Consider the following 21,678-nt stretch of genomic DNA (forward strand, 5'->3'; position numbering starts at 1 on the left):
TTAAAGTTTCCCCTCATTAGAGGGGGAACAGATTCTCCTTCATTGCCCAAAGAGCAAAGTTTATAATGGAAAGAATATTGAATTTGGAGTCTGAGGACCGGGGTAAAATCTGGCTCTGCCCCTTAGCCCCTGGGTGAAAGGTAGACTAAATGAATAACCCCATGAAACCTCAGTCACAGACGCAGGATACCACTCATCCCTCCTTGTGCTCATGCCCAGATTAATAAGAAATATGGATTTCACAGATTTCTAGATGATTACAGATGAAAGAAACTTTAGAAATCATCTTTCTCTTTTTTATTTCTTAAATGATATTTTATCTTTTCCCCCAACTACATGCTGACAATTTCTAACTTTTTTTTAAAGTTTTGAATTCTAAATTCTATGCCTTCCCTTTCCCCTCCCTGAGACAATCCAACGTAGGTAAATGAAGAATTTAGGACCAAACTATAGAGAAAGCATTAGGAAATGTAAAATGGATCATTTTGATTGTATAAAATCAAAAGAAATCATCTTTCTGGTGAACCTAATTGACCAAGTTTTTCCAGGGTCCTCTTCTGCTCCCTCTACATAGTCTTATTCCCTGATACCTCTTTGCACACACTCTCAGCCCTGCTTGAGGAGAATAAAGCTTTGTCGGGGCATTTACAGGACGTTTATGGCATCCGGATATTTCTCTGTCCCAGAATCACAGCATCTCAGAGCTGTAGGGCACCTCAGCCACTGCCCAGGACAAACAGCACTTGAATCTGAATCCCTTCCACAACCTTCTCTTAGGAGAGGTCATCCAGCCTCTGCTGGAAGACTTCCAGAGAATGGGAATGCACTTCCTCCAGCCCACTCTGCTGGTGATCAGCCCCAAGTGTCGGGAAGTGTTTCCTTACATTGGAAGTTTCTTCCTGTTATCCCTAGTTCTGTCCAGAGTACCAGTCTGGTTCTTTATCCACATTAGACAACAAGGTATAGTGGAAATAGCCCTTGATTTGGAGTCACAGGACCTGAGTTCAAAACTTCCCTCTGCCTGTTACTACTCATTTGACTTTGGGCAAGTCATCATACCTCTCTGGGTCTCAGTTTGCTCAAGTGGGTTTGGACTTTAGATGACATCTAAAGTCCCATCTTGCTCTGAATCTTTTTTTGTGGTTCAGGCGTGTCTGACTCTTTATGACCCCATTGGGCATTTTCTTGGCAGAGATACTGAACTGGTTTGCCATTTTCTTCTCCACCTGATTTTACATATGAGGAAACTAAGGCCAACAGGGTGAAGTGACTTGCCCAGGGTCACATAGCTAGGTGTCTCTGGCCAGATTTGAACTCAGGTCTTCCTGACTCCAGGCCCAGTACTCTATCCACTGCACTGCCTGGCTGTCCCCAGAAGATCTGTCATCTCTAAATATTTAAAGGCAAATAGTATGTCACAGTCTTACAATTGGAAAGGGACCAGAAAAGCCATCTAGTTCAAACCTGTAGCTGAACAAGAATTCATGAATAATTGATAAATTTCAGAGCTAGAAGATATCTCAAAGACCATCGAGCTCAGTTCCTTCCTCCATTTTACAGGTAAGGAAACTGAGGTACAATGGGGTTTTGTTTTTAAGTGGCTTGCCCAGGGTCACTAGTATATATCTGAATAAAGATTTGAATTCAGGGATACCTGATGTCAAGTCTAATGTTCTATGTACCCTGCCATTTCTTAATTCCCTTTATCATATATACGAGTGGTCATTCAACACCAATTTTTGTTTGAAGGAGTCCAGTGAGGGACAGCCCACCTCCTGGGACAATCCCTTCCCATGAGGGGACAGTTAGAATTCTCCACATTCCATTCCTGATGGGGAAGGAGAGATTGAGAGAGAGGAGGCAACATAGTCCCTACTGTGAGAGGCAAAGCCAGGAAGAGGGCAATGGTTACACCCCAAGGGAATGAGGCCCCTATGCTGAGCATTTAGGCCCTCTGACTTGTGTGAAAGGGGGGGACAGCCTCAGACCAGGCCAGAGGCCAGGTGTACTCAGGCTTTGCCATTCTCTGCTCTCCAACAGGGTTCGCACATTCCCACGGGATTCCTCACTGGGCCGGGACACAGTCCGGGCACTCATGTACTATGCCCTAAAGGTGTGGAGTGACATCACGCCACTCAACTTCCATGAGGTAGCAGGTAGCAATGCCGACATCCAGATTGACTTCTCCAAGGCGGACCACAATGATGGCTACCCCTTTGATGGCCCTGGGGGCACCGTGGCCCATGCCTTCTTTCCTGGAGACCACCACACTGCTGGAGACACCCACTTTGATGATGATGAGGCCTGGACTTTCCGATCCTCAGGTGGGGAGCAACCCCTACATAGCTCAGGGATCCCAAATCAACCTCACATCATCTGAGGGGTCCACACTGATCCCTCCCAGCCCTGAGGGACCCACCCTAACTCCACAAGGCCTAAGAAAGTCCATGCTGGCACCATACACCCCCGGTGTGGAAGACCACACGCCACATGCTGAAGGAAGCCCACAAAGGCCCCATCCAACTTCCTTCCCTTCCTTCCTCCTGCCTTTTGCCAGGCACACATCCACCTATAAATATAAAATACGCCCTTGTTCTCTCACACACCTCTGCCCATCCATGTTCACACAGGCACGGAGTGGAATTGAAAAACATATTTTTAAGCACTTGAGATGTGTCAGGCACAGCACATGAGCACAGAAAATATAAATAGAAAGTTAAATGATCCCTTTTTTCAAAGAGCTCCCATTCTTACTGGGGAGACAACACAGAGAGAAGACTTCAGATGCAGGGCAGATAGAAAGGCCTGGTGGTCCTTATGAGGGTACAGGGAATGGGTCAGCAGAAAGGCACAGGGCCCCTTAGAATGTACTGGTGGGAAGTAGAGATACTGATGGGATCAATAGTGGGCAGGGTCTGGGGTGGGCCTGATGGGAGAAGGAATCTTACCAGGGTTCCAGGACCAGAGTCCTATAGTCCTGAATAATCAAGATTCAGACTGGAGAAATTGAAGGTACATCCCAGGGAGTCCCCTGGGTCTCTTCAGTCAATCAATCAATTTGTTAAGTGTGTATTATGTGCCAGACACTGTGCTAAGCTCTGAGGCTCTTGCTTGTATGTGTACCCAGAAATAACCCCAAATCCTGTGCTTGGAGCAGCTGAGCTGGCTACCAGGGAGCCCTCAGCCCCATCCTGACCTGGTCTGAGACCTAACAGGTATTCTCATGTTTCCTCAGATGCTCATGGGACGGATCTCTTTGCTGTGGCTGTCCACGAGTTTGGCCACGCCATTGGGCTCACCCACATCTCGGCCATACAGTCCATCATGAGACCCTATTATCAGGGTCCCGTGGGTGATCCCCTGAAATATGACCTGCCTTACGAGGACAAAGTCCGCATCTGGCAACTGTATGGTGAGCTTGGCACCCAGCCCTGACCCTTCCTTCTCTTTTGCTGACTCATGTTCTACCCACCCCCAGTAACCTCAGGCCTCCCTGACTCTCTGTAGCCTCCCCACCTTCTATCCAAGGCTGAAGCTTAGACTTTGTAGGCATTCACACTGGGATGGGAGGAGGGGTCAGAGGGGAGCAGGACATGAGACCACCTGATCACATTGGAGTGGTCAGGCTTCCCAATGAGCTCATTTCATTCAAACTGCATATCTCAAAGGAAAGTCAGGGGAAAGAATGCTAAGGAGGGATGGAGACCCAGTGGCTTAACAAATGCAAATAGTTGAGCCAGTGGTCAAGGCACAGGGACCAGAGCAAAGACAGCATCTGCCCCTAGTCTATGCCCAGAGCCTGATGACAGGGTTCTGTCTCAGGGGCTAGGTGGATTCCACACAGGACAGAACCCATACCCTCTGGTCATCATTCATCCTTACAGATAAGCTACTAGCCTGATAGTGAAAAAAAAAAAGTGGTCAGCAGGGCCCAATGACTTGTATTCGATTTCTTGATAATAATCAGCAGCCAGCATCAAAGGACAGGTAGGTAAAATCAGGTTTGAGCTTGTGAACTAGGGTAAGATTTTGTATATAAACTCTAAAGAATCAAAGACAGTTCAGAATAAATGGGAGGGGAAAACATTTATTAAGAGCCTACTATGTGGAAAAACTTATATGAACTGATACAAAGTGAAGTGAGCAGAGCCAGGAGAACATTTATGAAGTAATAGCAATATTGTACGATGATCGGCTATGAAGGATTTAGCTCTTCTCAGCAATACAATGATCCAAAGCAATTCCAAAGGACTCTTGATTAAAAATACTATCTGCCTCTAGAGAAAACTTATGGAATCTAAATGCAGATCAAAGCATACTATTTTTCACTTTCTTTCATATTTTTTTCCTTTGCATCTGCTTCTTTCACAACGTGACTAATATGGAAATATGTTTTACAGGATTACACATATATAACCTTTATAAAATTGCTTAGCATCTTAGGGAGGGAGGGAGAGAGAAAATTTGAAACTCGAAAAACATTGTAAATGAATGTTAAAAATTGTCCTTACATGTAATTGGGAAAAAATAAAATACTATATTAAAAGCCAAAGAGCCTCCTACATTCCAAGCACTATACTAAACTCTGAGCATACTAATATGAAAGCAAAAACAGTCCATGCTTTCAATGAGCATTCTAATGGGAGAAAGGAGTAGTGGCCAGCAGAAGGGACATTCTGGTCTGGGAAATTACAGAGATAGTGAGTTGAGCCAAAGGGAAATAGACAGACGTATCCCATCCAGGAATAATGGCAGAACTGACTTGACCATGATTCTAGATTGGGGGTGGGAGTGATGGGGGAAGGAAAGGGCATTTGCCCAGAGGTCATTTATGGAAAAGGTGACCTGAGAGGAGGTGACAGGGTGAAGTATGGACAGGACTTTCAGTGCCACCATAATCACCAGTCAGAAAAGGGACATCCAAGAGCAAAAATCCCTTTTCAGGGCATTGGTGGTTAGACCAGTGTGGAAGCCTTGGTTGAGGTGTAAGCCAAGAGAATTCTGGAGAATTCTGATGATGCCAACCTAGAGCATGCCACACAGATTTATTAGATGATTAATTCTACAGATCAGTTATTCAGCAAACATACTGAGTGCTGATTGGATGCCAAGGTCTGTGCTAATTGAGTGATTAAAAAATTGAGTGATATAAATCACTTTGAATGATACAAAGTTTAGCTAAGACTCTGTCCTTGTCCTCAGAGAGCTTGAAGTCTAGGTAGGGAATGAGACTGAAAAAAAATAATTAACATATGCACTATTATATAAATATATTCAAGTGTAGCTTTGGGCAAGTCACATCTCTGGTCCTCAGTGTCCTGACCCTAAGGTCCCTTCTGGATCTAAAACTATGAGTCTAAGGATTACAAGATAAAGTGTTGTAGGAGTTCCAAGAAGGAAGATTGTTACCAACCTAGGAAATCTGGGAAATCTTCCTGTTAGAAGTGGCATTTGAGATGGATAAGAGGTCATTTCCAGGCACAGGGAATGACTTGATCCGAAAGGCACAGAAACAGGAGAGCATAGACCCTAGTAAAGATATAGAGAAATAGCAGTTTGGTTGGTCTACCTGTGGAGTACACAAAGAGGTATGATGTAAGACTGGAAGGTTGGGAGAGAGGGGTGGAGCCCCTCAGATACCAGGCTAAGGATTTTTTTAGGAGGAGGGGGGAAAGGGTATTATTTCTCTAAATGTTTCTTTCTTTTTTTTTAGATTCTCTTTACTGTTGTTTGATTTTTAACCTTCCTGAGTTCAAACCTAGCCTCAAAACATTTAGTATCTGTGTGACCCTGGGCAAGTCATTTAACCCTATTTGTCTCAGCTTCCTAATCTGTAAAATAAGTTGGAGAGGGAAATGGCAAACCCCTCCAGTATCTCTGCCAAGAAAACTCCAGATGGGGTCCCAAAGAGTCAGACACACCTGAAAAACTACTGAACAACAACAATTTTTAACATTTTTTTGAGTTCCAAATTCTCTCCCTCTCCCATCAATTGAGAAGACAAGCAATAGAATACCCATTATACAGAAGTCATACAAAATGTGTCTTAAAAAAACAACAAAAATAAAGAAAGTGGGAAAAAAAACATGCTTCAATCTGCTCTCAGAGTTGATCAATTCTCTCTCTGGAGGTGGATAGCCAGGCTACTCAATGGGTAGTAGGGAGACATTGAAGATCCTTGAACAGAGAAGAGAGATAAACAGACAGATCTATGTGTAAGAAAGACTTTTAGTGACAGTGATGTGAAAGAGGATGGATTGGAGAGGGAGAAAATGAAAGTTGGAAGACTCAGGAGGAAGCAATTGTAGTCTGCCAGGTCGCTGGTAATGAGAGCCCGGGCTAGCTAGCTGCAGCTGGGGTAGAGAAGGTGGGGATGGATTCCACAGATGTTTCAAAGAGGGATTGTCAAGGATGCTCTCACTTCATCATCACGACCCCCAGTAAGGTAGATAGTATTAGTCTATTTTTCAGAGAAGGACCCTGAGATTCAAACAGGAATTGTGGTTTTGAGTGGCTTTTTTGAATAAATATCATGTTGTTCAAAGTACCATAGTGATTTTTCAAAGCAGATGATATTGGAGATCTCTGCAGTAGGATTAGAGTTCCTGTCCAAATTCCTAAAATGAGTGAGTGATGAGTGAGTGGTGTCCTGGCTCCCAGCCCTCTACACTGCGTTGTCCCTACTTAGCATTTTTCGACGTTGCAGGGGTTTCTGAAGAGTTTTCTTGTCCTTCTTTCACTTTCTTTGGTCCTGAGTTGGACGGGGAGGCTGGGGAAGAGAGGGAAAGACCAGTAGGAGAGGTGAGGGAGAAGACTTGAGTATGGAGGTTGGCGAGAGGGTACTGCAAAATTTTTCACTTCTCTCCTTATTTCCCGCCGCAGGTGTCCGGGAGTCAGTCTCCCCTACAGCCAAGCCAGAGGTCACCGAGAGCGAGGATCACCCCTTTCTCCCAGAGCTCCCGGACAACCGCACCACCATACCGTGAGCCACCAAGTCACCCTGAAGTGGGGGGAGCGGGAGAAGAACTTCCCCTCAGAGAAGGCTGTGTCTTTCCCCAGCAAACCCTCCTTCACTATCTCAACATCTGAATACAGATTCTCCACTCTGAGGAGTGTTGGAAGGGAATGTTTTCCATCATGTTGGTTGGTTCCAACCCCCAGTTTACACCTGTGCCCTTCTACTACCCCTACCCAACCAGAGGCACGGAACCAGAGAATCTGAGTTGGAAGGGACTTAAGGGGACATTAGTCCAACTCTTACCCAAAAGGAATCCCCTCTATCAATCAACCAATGAGCAAGTATGTACTAGGAATACAATGACAAAGATAAGACAATCTCTACTTGCAAGGGCCTTATGTGGGAAGACAAGTATAAAAAAAATAAATACATATACAGCATAAAGATAGATAAGTGAAAACACACACATATATGTGTGTGTATATACATATATACAGATATGTGTGTATACACGCACACACACACAACGTAGATAGAATATCAGACCTGAAGTCAGGAAGACCTAAGTTCAAATCCAGCCTTAGATACTTATTTAGCTTTGTGACCTTGAACAAGGAACTCTGGGTCTTAGTTTTCTAAGGGATGATAATAGCACTTCCTTCCTAGGGTGGTTGTGAGGATCAGGGAGACAACATATCCATGTATAGTGTTTTGCAGAGCTTGGAGTGCTATAAAATGACTACTTTGGCAGGAGGGCATTAGCAGATGCAAAAGACAGTGTCTGAGTTTAGTGTCGAAAGAAGAGAGAAACTCTATGAGGGAGGGAGAGCATTCCAGGCATGTGATCAATGCACCTCTGCTAGAAGATCTCCGAGGAAGGGCAACCCCTCACCTCCCCCTCCGACACAGCAGCCAGAGTTCATCACTAGGATGTCTTTCCTGAGCTTAGCTTGGTCTCCTGGCAATTTCTGTTCATCATTCCTTCTTCTGCTCTCTTGGGCCAAACAGGACGAGTCAAATCCTTCCTCTCAGACACTTTGAAGACAACAATTTCCTCCCTCTCCCCATGTCTTCCCTTTTCTTTATTCAAAACCCCCCAACTCCTTCATATGACACAGATTCAATGCCCTTCACCTCTGGACACTTTCCCATTCATCGGTGTGTCCTTCTTAAATTATAGTGCCTGGAACAGAACACAATTCCATATTCCAGTGTGTGCTATCCAGTACTGAGGACAGTGGGACAAGGCCCCCCTCATTCCTGGAAGCTCTACATTTTCTTAATGAGCCCAAGAACAAAGTGGCTTTTTGGCCACCACAGCAATTGCTGACTCACTGAGGTTGTAGTCTACTCAACAAAGAAGAAAAAAATACAAACCCAAGACTTGTGAAGGCTAAATCTGTCTATTCCCACCTCCCCAGCCTGTATTTGTGAGGTTGATATTTTTTATTCAAGTATGTCTTTCCATTTATTTTATTTTTAAATAAATATTTAAAATATTTATTTTATTAGATTTAACAGTACTATCAAGATCCCTTTAGATCCCAATGTTATCCAATGCTTTGGCTATCCGTCCCTCCCAGCTTTATGGCAGCTGCAGATTTGAGGAGCAGGCCCTTCTCTAGGTCAATATTAAAAATGTTTAATAGCACAGGGCACAGTGCAAATCCTTGGGGTACTCCACTGGAGACTTCCAACCACATTGACATCAAGCCATTAATTACAATTTGAGTCTAGCCATCTGACCAGTTCTGAATCTTAACTGTATTACCTTCTGGTCTACCAGCTTGCCATGTTTTCCACAAAAACAGTAGGAGATCTGCTTACTATCTCCTTAATTATCCTGAGTATCAATTCCTTGTTGGCCGCTTTGGTTTGATCATTTTCTGTGCCAAGGTCATTCTTCTTTGTTGAAAAAGCAAAGCAAGATCAGAATTGAGCATCTCAGCCTTCTCTCTCGATTCAAATATCATTGTCCCATCTACCCGAATCTGTCCCTTATCCCTTTGGGGGGCGGGAGGAGGCAGGTAGGTGGTGCAGTGAATAGAGTGCCAGGCCTGGAGTTAGGAGGACCTGAGTTCAAATCCAGCCCCAGATATTAGCTGTGTGACCCTGGGCAAGTTACAGGGTTACTGCTTGCCTGTAAAGTGACCTGGAGAAGGAAATGGCAGACCATCCTAGTCTCTTTGCCAAGAATACCTCAGATGGGGTCACAAAGAGTTGGACAAGACTGAGCAACAACAAAACTTTTTGGGGGGGGGCTTCCTATTTTCCCCAGTGCAGCTTGTTTAAAAACAGCCCTCTTTCTTACCTAACCGCTTTCCTTGCCATGCTGTTCCATACTATTGTGTTCATCCTCTCCTAGCTGCTCATTTTTCCGTCTTCTGGATATCAGGAACGATTCTGTGAAAGCAAGATCTCTTGTAACCAAATACCTGCTTTCCAACATGCCATATGTTAGATGTATATATATATTCAGTAACCCTTTGTTAAGCACCTACTATGTGCTAGGCACTGTGCTAAGTATTCGGGATATAAAAGGAGGCAAAAGACAGTCCCTGTCCTCAGGAGCTTACAGTCTAATGGGGAAGACAACAGGAAAACAAAGCAAGCAATATTGAGGATGATCGGAAATAATTAAAAGAAGGGAAGCACTGGAATGAAGAAGGATTCAGGGAGGCTTCCTGCAGAAGGTGGGCTTTATTTTTGTTGTTGTTGTTTGTCAGTTGTTTATCACTCATACCCCCCTTTGGGATTTTCTTGGCAAAGATACCGGAGGGTTTGCCGTTTCCTTCTCCAACTCATTTTACAGATGAGGAAACTGAGGCAAACAGGGTGAAGTGACCTGCCCAGGGTCACACAGCTATTAAGTGTCTGAAGGCCAGAAGATGAGTCTTCCTGACTCCTGTGATATGGATATAGGTAAATACACATGCATACACATATGCTTTTATTTCATCTACTTAACTGCTGTCTAGTCAGGTTCCCCACCCCTGAATTAACCATTCAGATACTTGAAGATCACAAGTAGGTCTCCTAGGAGCCCTCTCTTTTCCAGGTTAAACAATCCCAGATCCTTCAAATGATTGTCATACATGGATTCAAGGCCCTTTGCCATTCTAGTTACTTTGCCCTTTTCTGGATGTTCTCCACCTCACCATGGCCTTCCTGAAATGCAGCATCCAGGATTGAACCTAAGATTCCTATTGGGGTCTGGCTGCAGGGGTGGGGAATCTGCTACCTCAGGCTCACATATGACCCTCTAGATCCTTAAGTGCAGACCTTTGACCAAATTCAAACTTCTGTGAAGTTTTCATCAAAGGGCCACACTTGAGACCCTAGAAGACCACATGTGGCCTCGAGGCTGCAGGTTCCCCATCCCTGACTAGGGCAAAGTCTAGAAGAACTAGAAGTCCCTTTTCCTAGATACTATGTCTCTTTGCAATTTAAAAAAAGAACTGGTTTTTTTGACTGCCTTATCAGACTATGGACTCATATTGAGCTTGCAGTACACTAAAACCCTCAGATCTTCTTCAGATAAGCTACTGTCTTAACTATTTCTCCATCTTATATAGAATCATAGATTTAGAGCTGGCAGGGACCTCAGAGATACATAGTTCAATCATTTACCAATGAGGAAACTGAGGCCCAGGAAGGATGTACTTATCCAAGGTCACACAGTTAACAAAACAAGACTTAAAAAAGAAAAAGCATGTAGTAAGCTGAGAGACAGGCACTATACTAAGCACTTTACAAATATGATCTTATTTGATCTTCACAACCACCCTGGGAAATAGGAACTATTATTATCCCCATTTTATAGTTAAGAAAACTGAGGCAGGTAGTGGTTAAATGACTTGCCCAGAGTTCCACATCTAGCAAGTCTCTGAAGCAGTATTTGAACTCAGACCTTTCTGACTCCAGACCCAGTACTTTATCCACTGCCTTAAACCCAGGTCCTTTGACTCCAAAGCCATTGTTCTTCCATTGAACTCACTCAATATCTCTGTGAAGTTGACTCTTTGCAACCAAGCACCCAGATATATATCTCTATTAAATTTCATCTTAATTAGATTCAGCCAAATTTTATAGCTAAGTCAGAATTGTTTTTGGATCCTGTCTCTGTCATCCAACATTTTAGCTACACCTCCCAACTTTGTGTTATCTGCAGAAGTGAGGAGCAGACAATTCGTCTTTGTCAAACTGATTGATGCCTTGTACTTTTATATGGTACAGGCCCACCCTGTACCCCAGATCCCTGGGGCACTCCACTGGAGACCTGCTACCAAATTGGCATTCTGTCATGAATGACTACAGAAATGACAAGAAATCTGTTATCAAATGTTTAACTAAAACCTAAGTAAGCCATATCTCAAGTATGCCCCTGATCTACCAGTTGAACAACTGTTAGGAAAGGAAATAAGGTTAGTCTAACAATTTTGCTTGAAAAAGTCAGACTAAAGAGTGGCTAGGTGGTACAGTAAATAGAGCACCAGCCCTGGAGTCAGGAGTACCTGAGTTCAAATCTGGCTTCAGACACTTAACATGAAAACTTGCTGTGTGACCTTGGGCAAATCACTCAACCCCAATTGCCCTCCAGAAAAAAAAGAAAAGAAAAAGACTAATCTGACTTTTTGTGACTGCTGCTTCCTTTTCTTGATGTTCAGTAACCATCCCTTTAATAATATATATGTGCAAGAATTTTACCACAATCAAAATCCAGCCCACTGGTATAATATTCTTTGTAGATCTCATTCCCATCTCCCCACCCCCTTTTTAAAATTTAGACATTTGCCCTCATTCGATCTTTCAACACTTCTTCCATTCTATGGATAAACATGTATTAAATGCCTGCCATGTGCCAGACGCTGTACTAAGCACTTCTCCATGGTTGCTGGGGCTTTTTTAAACCAATGAGTATAGGCTCAGAAAAGGCAGGTTCATGTTAATAATTGACTGAGTCGAAAATATTTAGGAAAGCAAATCAGACTTTTTGAAAATTCACATCATGTAGCCCAGGGGCTAGGAAAAATTGTTGTTGAGTTCCCTGCCACTTCAGATTGTCCCCTGTTGTTTTTTAAATTACTCATAGTTTTGAGTTGTAATTACTTTTTATCAGGGTTGGACTAAATGATCCCTTATGCTTCTACAAATTATCCAGATTTGGGTGGGGGTTATCTGGTATTGTAAATTATTCATAATGGAAGGAGGGCAAGGGGACTGGTGTCTCCGAGAAAGACCTCATCTGACCAGACTGGGGCTGGGATCTCTCCACAGGCTAAGGAAGGACATACCCCATCGATGCAATGTTAACTTTGATGCTGTGGCCCAGATCCGAGGGGAAGCCTTCTTCTTCAAAGGTAGCAGCAGGGGGAGTGGGTATCAATTTGGAAGATGGGGGAAACTGAGGACCAGGGCGATTAGGGTAGACACATGTATCCTCACCTCCATCAGAGCCCAGAATGGGGCTGGACACACAGGAGTGAGGAGGAGAGCGGACCCTTGGAAGAAGGTTTCTGAGGGAGACAGAGCAGTCGAATTAGTGAAGATAGTTGGTGAAACATCATGCATGTAAATGGACTCTTATGTATGTGACGACATCAGTGTCTGTGTATTTCTGTGCCATGGGCAACTAGGTGTCATGATGAATAGATCATGGGACTTGGAGTCAGAAAGACCTGAGTTTGAATCCTGCCTCAAATACTTCCTTGCTGTATGACCCTAGTCAAGTCACTTCCTCTCTCTCAGCCTCAGTTTCTCCATCTGAAAAATAAGGATGACAATAGCATCTCCCGCACAGGGTTGTTGTATAAATCATATGAGATGTTTGTAAAATGCTTTGCACCACACTTACTAGCTGTGTGACCTTGGGAAAGTCACTTAACCCCAATTGCCTTGCCTTCCCCCCTCCAAAAAAATAAACAAAACCAAAAAATCCTTTGCAAACCTTGAAATATCATATGAATTTTCTATTATTATTATCATTATTATGTGGGGAACAATGAATATGTGTGGTAGGCGTGTAGATTTTTAAGGGTGTCTGTATTTCTGTGTCCATGTGTGAGCATGCAAGTTCCTTCTCCACTACCATCAGAGTCCTGTCTTTGCCTGTCCCTGGCTAACTCTGTCATTTTATATCTGCAACATTTAGCACATAATAGTGGTCAAAAAATGCTTGTTTACTGATTGCGTAATGTTTCCGTACTCTTAATACACTTACCTAGGACTGGCTTTGACTGACCCCTCCCCCCCAGTACCTTCCTCCTTTTCCAGGCAGCCTGGCATGGTAGAGTACTGGATTGAGAGTTGGGAAGAACTTGGTTTGAATCCTGCCTTAGATGCTCACTAGCTTCTTCACCTCTCTGTGCCTCAGTTTCCCCATCTGTAAGACCAGGATAATAACCGTCAAGTCAACAAGCATTTATTAAGTGCCTACTGTTTGATAGACACTGTGCTAAGTGCTGGGAAAACAAAGACAGTCTCTGCTCTAGAGGAGAGGACGGTCTAATGAGGGAGACCACAAGCAAACAGCTACCTGTGTTTCCCCGATAATAAGACCTATCCCGAAAATAAGCCCTCCCCTTACTGTGTAAGATTCCTCTATAATAAGCCCTCCCCTGAAAATAAGCCCTATTGAGATTGCTACTGTAGTGAAGGTGATCCTCTGTGCTACACGCTACATTACGGTACCCTCTGTATGCACTGTCCCCCCCCCCCGTTCTTCCCCAGTGATTTGCTTGCTGGCGCCATTGAGAGCAGTGCCGCGGAGGAGAGCTGAGGCAGGACAACATAAGCCCTCCCCTGAAAATAAGCCCTCTGGTGTTTTTCTTTCAAAAAAAAATAATAAGACAGTGTCTTATTATCGGGGAAACACGGTATGTACAAACAAGATACACACAGAATAAATCGGTGGTTGTCCACAGAGGGAAGACGCTTGAATTAAGGAAGCCCAGGAAGCTTCCTGTAGAAGGTAGAACATTAGCTGGAACCAGAAGGAAACTCAGAGATGGAAATGAGAATGGAGGATATTCCAAAAATGAGGGACAGCCAGTGAAGACGCTACAAGAAGGGTCTGTGGAAATCATCTGCTCCACCCACCCACCCTCACTTTGTAGATGAGGAGCCTGAATGTCGGAGAGGCAAGGTGCTATGTGGTCTGAGGAGAAATTCGGGTGGCCCCTGAACACCCCCTTCAAGGACATGCCACTTCTCTCCTCGGGAGTTTAGCGCTTGGCTCATTCATGCTCTTATTCTCTTCCCTGGCTCCAGTGCTCATGCTAGGGGGCTTGGACATACGTGTCAATACTCCTTCGTGTACACCCATTTGTCTCCAATTTATCCTTGCTGGCAGATCATTTCAGTCATGTCTGGCTCTTTGTGACCCCATTTGGGGTTCTCTTGGCAGAGAACCTGGAGTGCTTTGCCATTTCCTTCTCCAGCTCATTTTACAGATTAGGAAACAGAGGCAAACAGGGTTAAGTGACATACCCAGGGTCACACAGTGTCTGAGGCCAGATTTTAACTCGGAAAGATGAGTCTTCCTGACTACGGGCCTGGTGCTCTATGAATGCCACCTAGAGACCTAGCACATCTCATTTGTACACAGTTGTTTTTGCTTGTCCCTCCCGTTAGCCTGTGAGCTCCTTAAGAGGGAGGACTGTTTTTGCCTTTCTCTGTATCTCTAATGCTTATCAGAGTCCCTGACACGTGCTGTTGTTGAGTCATTTAAATCATATCCGACTTTTCCAAGCCCCATTTTGGGGTTTTCTTGGAAAAGGTACTGGAGTGGTTTGCCATTTCCTTCTCCAGCTCATTTGACAGATGAGGAAACTGAGGCAAATAAGATTATATGCCCAGGGTCATACAGCTAGTGAGTGTCTGAGGCTGGATTTGAACTCAGGAACTCAGGCCCAGTACTCTATCCATTGTGCCAACCATCGTAAGGTTTTATATTAGAGGTTTTCTAAAAGTCTCTTCTAACTGTGAATTAGTCTAATTCATCTTGAGTATTTCAGATAGATGGGAAGATAAGGGGGAGGGGAGCAGCCTGTGGTGAGCTGTGCCCACCCACACCCGTGTCCTTTCTCCTTTCCCAGGCAAGTATTTCTGGAGGCTGACCCGAGACAGGCACCTAGTTTCCTTACAGCCTGCCCAGATCCACCGCTTCTGGAGGGGTCTCCCGCTCCATCTGGACAGTGTGGATGCTGTCTATGAGAGGACCAGTGACCACAAGATTGTCTTCTTTAAAGGTGAGAGGTTCCCACCCTGACCTAGGGAAGAGATCTAGGAGAGTTCTGAAACTTAAATTTTTAAAGAAAGCTTCATGGGCACAAGAAGGAAAATGTATGGCTAGACAGTACCTCATCTGAAAAAGATCTGGGGGTTTAAGTGGACATCACACTCAAGACTACTCAACAGTGTGATATAACAGCAAAAAAAAACCCAACAACAACTAATATAATATTAGACTGCACTGAAAAGTTATAGAGGAAGGAAAGAAACAAACATTTAATGCCTACTGTGTTCCAGGCACTGTGCCAAATACTTTACAAATACTAACTTATTTGATCCTCACAAAGAGATAAATACTGTTATTATCCTCATTTTAGAATTAAGGAAACTGAGGCTGTTAAGAAACTAAGGCTAAGAGGTTAAGTGACTTACCCAAAGTTTCCTAGCTAGTAAATGTCTGGGCCTGGATTTGAACTCAGGTCTTCCTGACTACAAGTCCCATCATTCTATCTACCTAGCTGTCTAATGGAGAAATAGAGGAGGTGTGGGTTTAGAAGGTAAGATAATGAATTCCATTGTGTACAGAATGTTTTTGAGATGTCCATGGGAAATCCAGCTGAGGATACCCCAGCCTGCAATTAGAGATGTGGGACTACAGCTATATAGCAAGGCTGATGTATAGATTTGTGAATCATCTTTGTCAAGAATTCATGTGAGGGGCAGCTAGGTGGTGCAGCGAATAGAGTACTGGCCCTGGAGTCAGGAGGAACTGAGTTCAATTCTGGCCTCAGACACTTAACACTTACTAGCCATGTGACCTTGGGCAAATCACTTAACCCCAATTGCCCTGCCCTCCCCCCTCCAAAAAAGCAAAAAATAAAAAATAAAAAAGAACCCACGTGAACCCATGGGAGCTAATTCGATCACTGAGAATGTAGAAAGAGAAATGAGAAGAGGACCCAAATGCATTCTTACTCTGCATCTCTGCATTCATTCAATAAACTCCTATTAAGCACCTACTATATTCAGGGTCTGTATGGATGCTGGGGCTATGGAGACAAAAACAACACAGTCTCTGCCCTCAAGAAGCTTATCAGGGAAACAACATGGAGTCATATAAAGAAATGTAAAGTGTACACAAAATAAATACAAAATGTCTTTGGGAAAGTGTCCACTAGCAACCGAAGGGCCAACAAAGGCCTTGTACAGAAGGCGATATTTGCATGGAGTTTGGAAGAAACTGATGTTTCTAAGGGGAAGAAGGATGAAAGGAGATTATTCCAAACTTGGGGGACCACCTTTGCAAAGGCATGGAAGTGGGAGGAGAGTCCTATACAAGGAATTGCAAGTAGGCCAATTAGACTGGAACCACTGTGTGTGTGTGTGTGTGTGTGTGTGTGTGTGTGTGTCTCCAGGCACTGTGCTAAGCACTTTACAAATATTATCTCATTCGTTCTTCACCAAAACCCTAGGAGGCAGCTAGGTGGCGCCATGGTGCATAGAGCCCTGAGTCTGGAGTCAGGAAGACTCTCTGTGAGTTCAAATCCAGCCTTAGATACTTCCCAGTTATGTGACCCTGGGCAAGTCACTTAAGCCTGTTTGCCTCGGTTTCTTCATCTGTAAAATGGGCTAGAGAAGGAAATGACAAACCACTCCAGTATCTTTGCCAAGAAAACCCCAAAATGGGGTCACAAAGGAGCAACCAAATAACATCCCCATTTTACAGATGAGAAAATTGGGGTAGACAGAAGTTAAGTGACTTGCCCAGAGCTGGATTTGAACTCATGCTATTGCTGATTCCAGCCCCAGCATTTTATCCACTTCACCACCTAAATTGAAAGGGAGTAATGTGAAATAAGCCTGGAAAGGTAGGGCAGAGACAGACAGTAAAGGGTTTTAAATATCTAGCAAGGATTTTGTAGTTTATACTAAAGGCAAAAGGGAGCCATTGGAGCTTCTTGAGAAGGGGAGTTACCTGGTCAGACTTATGTTTTAGGGATATCAGCTTGGTGTCTGGGTGGAGGAAGACTGGAGAAGGGAGAGGCCATTGGATGTGGCCATTTGGAGATCACTGACAACCTCGGAAAGAGCACTTTCAGCTGAATGAAGAAGTTGGAGGCCTAAGTGCAAGGGGGTTGAGGACTGAGTGAGACGAGAGGAATAGAGGCCAGGAGAGTGGTTTAAGGAGCTTTCCTTGGCTGTAAAAGGAAAGATTACAGGGTCTTAGATTCCAAGTTGGAACAGACCTCAGCAATCGTCTATGTCAGTGGCGACAAATTTAAATGGCAATTAATGGCCACTGATGTCTACAGAAGACTGCCTGCTGGCTGCATAGTTTAACTTAGTTTTAAAACATAATATTATCTGTTTTATTGTTTCTTATTTATTTTGTTAGATCTTTTCCAGTTACATTTTAATTTGGTTGAGGCTGAACTCAGCACTGTCGAGGCTGGAATGTGCTCATTTGTCACTTCTAATTTAGATCAGCCTTCTCGTTTTTTAAGTGAGGAAAATAAGGCCCAGAGATGGCAAATGATTTGCCCAAGATCCCAAAGGTTTGTTTGCAAGGACGGGGGATGTGAACCAAACCGCTCTGAGTCCAAGTACAGTGTTCTTTCTGCTGGACCACGTGGGTTTAGAGTTTGAGGGGATGATTGGGTCACTAGGCCTTTTTAGATGCACTCCATCCCTCCGTGGGATAGCTCTATTTCCAACTGTCCCCATCTTTTCCCATCCCCCCCCAGCTACTACCTTTTGCTGACCTCACCCCTTCTTTCCCAAGCTCCCACCACTATACAGCTGCCATTTTCTTGCTCCATGCCTGTTTCCTCTCCCCCCAGGAGACAGATACTGGGTCTTTAAAGACAATAACGTTGAGGAAGGATACCCTCGGCCTATCTCCGACTTCAGCCTCCCGCCAGGTGGCATCGATGCTGCCTTCTCCTGGGCCCACAATGACAAGACTTATTTCTTTAAGGACCATGTGTATTGGCGCTATGATGACCATGCTCGGAGGATGGACCCCGGGTACCCCGCAGAGAGCCCTCTGTGGAAGGGGATCCCCAGCATCCTGGACGATGCCATGCGCTGGTCTGATGGTGAGTCCCCTGCCAAGCACAGGAAGTTTCCCATCAAAGGCTCAGAAATGTTGCCCACCCACACCCCAAATTCACAGCCCCAAATCCTGTGTCGTTGGGCTGTGGCCACATTAATCACATCCTCAGTGGGGCCCCATTGAGTGGTTCTGGTTACAGATCACTTAGAACCAGAACCCAGAAGTCCTAAAACCACCACCACAACAACATACTCAATCCCTGCCCTCAAGGAGGTTACATTCTAAAGAAGGAGACAATGTATACAATTATAGGTGCTATATATGCGAAATACATAGAAAGTAGATACAAAGTAACCTTCCAAAGGAAGTCACTAGTAGCTATATGCACATGCTTACAAAGGTACCCAGGGTCGCTAGCTCTGGAGACCTTACAGTCTAAGGAGAAACAGATGTGGTTGGTCATGAGGAAATGGAGACACAGCCCTGCCCTCAGGGAGCTCACAGTCTTGGAGGGAGAAGACACAGCTCATACATACAACATTTAGAGAACAGTGCAAGACAGTGTGGTATTATGGAAAAGGAATTAGAGGCAGAAAACCTGGGTTCACAGACAAGGAAACTGGGTACAAATCTTACCTCTGTTATTCTACTGCCTGGGTGACCTTGGGCAAGTCACTTCCCCTCTGGGTCCCAGTTTCTTCTTCTGTAAAATGAGGGATTTTGGACTAGGTGCCTCTGAGATCCCTTCCAACTCTAAATCTGTATATCCTAAGATGCAATAAGAGTGAGGTTCAGAGAACAAGGGAAGTTCCCTGAGACCCCAGGAGACAGCTACCCATGGGGCAGTTCTCCTATGAGAGGGGATCCTCCTACCCTCAATGGTATATATACTAAATCTCTTAGACAAGTGTACACACTTAAACATCATTAGAAATACATATGCATGTAGACCCAGACACACGAACATTTAGTGACAGAAACCTAGACAGATGTATACACTATGCATTATGCCACACACACACACACACACACACACACACACACACAGAGCACATGCCCTGATCAGAGAAGATTCCTTCTAACAACCTCAGCATTTAGCCAAAAATCTGTGCCATTGAGCAGTCCTTTCTGCTGTCTAGTCTGAGTCTACCGTCCTGCAGGGTAGGTCCCTTGGCCAGGCCTCAGAAGAGCATGCTATGGTCTGTAAGGGTGGGAATAGTGGGAGCAAGGTCTGATCTCAATCCCAACACCCTCCCCCCATGTATGGATGTCTTTGTCTTCGTCCCCAGGGGCCTCGTATTTCTTCAGGGGCAAAGACTACTGGAAAGTACTGGACAGTGAGCTGGAGGCCGCACCTGGCTACCCACAGTCCACTGCCAAGGACTGGTTGGTGTGTGGCGACATGCAGGCCGATGGCCCTAAGAATGAAGTCAGAGCCGAGGGAGCCAGGACTGGGGCCCGCTCGAGGCCCGGCCAGCATGATGAGAGCCGCTCAGACAGTGGTTATGAGGTCTGCTCCTGCACATCCAATGCTTCTTCTTTGGGGCATATCTCCAAGCTGCTCATGGCCCAGCTGGCTCTGGCCAGCCTCTGGACAGCAGCCCTGATGGCCACAGTGCTATGATACCACTGATGCTGGGCTGGGAGAGGCAAGAGCTGGGGTTGATCCCCCAGGGACCACTCACAGCCCACTCACAGATCCCAAGGGCAGGGATCCCCCCTCCCAGGGCTGGTGAGATATTCTCCAGGAGAAAATGGCGCAGTTTGGAGTTGCAATCAACTCTTTTCTTTTAACTCAATCTTGAAGATAAGGAGGAGGCCTCTATCAGCCCATGGTCCAAAGCTCTTCCATCCTGGCTTCACAGAAACTGGAGGGGGTGAGAGAGGGTGGGAAGTAGCAAGCAACACAGTTGTCTTCCATCTTCCTAGAGGAGCTGGTCAGACTCTGGCCAGACAGTAAGTAAATTTTCAAGGCTGTTAGACACAGGAAGAAACACAGAGTGAGATCCCTAACTCACTCTTCCAAGCCCCAGGGCCCAGAAAAATGCCTCTACAAGGAAAACCAATGTCACTTGGCAGCCTTTGCCCTGTAACCCTATATCTGAAGCAAAGGCCCAGCTGTCTGGGCCCCTTCCTGGGAAGTGACCATCTGACCACTATCATCCCTTCCCCCAGGGAAAGAGCCCACAGAACAGGGGATCCCCAAAGCAAACGTAATCTATTTTCCCCTCAAGAAGACTTGCCACCCTCAGTTAAGTGTCAAGAAATATCGGTAAGTCCATCCCATCTCCCCAAATGACCATCTTGACCTCACAGTTAGATGGGAGAACAGGGTACAAACACAGCTTGCCATTCGTATTTTATTGGAAAACATCCAAGTCTTTGCTGTCAAGGTACCCCATGGTTCTAAGACAGCTCTATCCTTGGAATTTGCTCACCCTAGAGGCATGGGCTCCATGGGATAGAATATGGCCATTAAAAGACTGATCCAAGAACAGCTCAGCCCCACAGAAGATCAGGAGTGGTTTGGCCTCTACTGACCATGGCTGCTCCCACTCTGAGGCCCATTTCTCTGGGAAGGCAAAACACAATGTCCCCTGCAATTGGCCTTCTCTCCACCTTCAGCAGAAACTTCCCAGAAGGCAGGTCAGGGGTGAGCGGTTAGACATCTTCAAGAGGTGAGGACCTCATTGTCTCTGTGTGTGGTATTTCAATCAAACACAATCTCTTCCTGCTTTGTATACAGCTCTGATGTCTGAGTTTCTTGCTGTGTAGACTCATCCTGCTTCTTGATTTGTCAGCCCTGGGTGTGTCTGTGTTTCTGAACTCAGGTCTATCCTGGCACCAAGTCCAGGGCTATATCTTCTGCCCTGCCTCGCTGCCCCTCACTGGGAAGTTTGTAACCTTGGGACAAGTCTCATCTCCACTTGGAGGGTGGGGGTGGATTCTAGGGAGCATTAAACACTTACTAGGTATGTTCATCTAGACAGATCATTTCTCTTGGGCCTCAGTCCCCTCATCTGTAAAATGAAGGGGCTGTACAAGATGATTTCTAAGGTCCTTTCCATTTTTATGTCCATGATTCTGGTCCTCAAAGTGCAAAGCCTTTCTGGAGGGTCTGCAAGGTCAAAACTATTTTTGCAATAAATATTGAAATTTTAATTTCTAATACAATGAATATTGATAGATATAGCCCACATAAACAAAAGCTCTTGGGTAGAGGGGGATCCTCAGTCGTTTTTAAGAGAATAAAACATAACTTTTTGAGACCAAAAAGTTTGAGAACCAATTGCCCCCCCCCACATTTTACAAAAGAGGGAGCTGAGACCTAGAGAGGATTAATGACAGCTAAGGTCACAGAGCATGTCAGTTTCTGAGCCAGGTGGAGAGTCTACATCCTCTGACTCAGCCCAGGGCTGTTTCTCCCATGCCA

At 44.9% G+C, this 21,678-nt stretch overlaps 1 protein-coding gene across 1 annotated transcript in view; it reads left to right on the plus strand.

The window, feature by feature from the left end:
* Positions 1–21,419, plus strand: part of LOC138159129 (matrix metalloproteinase-17-like) — a 66,026-nt gene extending 44,607 nt beyond the window's left edge. The window contains exons 4-10 of the mRNA XM_069085432.1: positions 2,041–2,324; positions 3,236–3,412; positions 6,883–6,982; positions 12,236–12,318; positions 15,055–15,207; positions 18,031–18,288; positions 19,535–21,419. Coding sequence (XP_068941533.1) covers positions 2,041–2,324; positions 3,236–3,412; positions 6,883–6,982; positions 12,236–12,318; positions 15,055–15,207; positions 18,031–18,288; positions 19,535–19,869 — 1,390 coding nt within the window. The 3' untranslated portion in view covers positions 19,870–21,419. The remainder of the gene's footprint in view (positions 1–2,040; positions 2,325–3,235; positions 3,413–6,882; positions 6,983–12,235; positions 12,319–15,054; positions 15,208–18,030; positions 18,289–19,534) is intronic.
* Positions 21,420–21,678: the final 259 nt, after the last annotated feature.

This window comes from Petaurus breviceps, unplaced genomic scaffold (assembly GCF_028583685.1).
Source record: "Petaurus breviceps papuanus isolate PSGF00001 unplaced genomic scaffold, PetGlider_PUasm1.0 101, whole genome shotgun sequence".
Classification (NCBI taxonomy): Eukaryota; Metazoa; Chordata; class Mammalia; order Diprotodontia; family Petauridae; genus Petaurus; species Petaurus breviceps.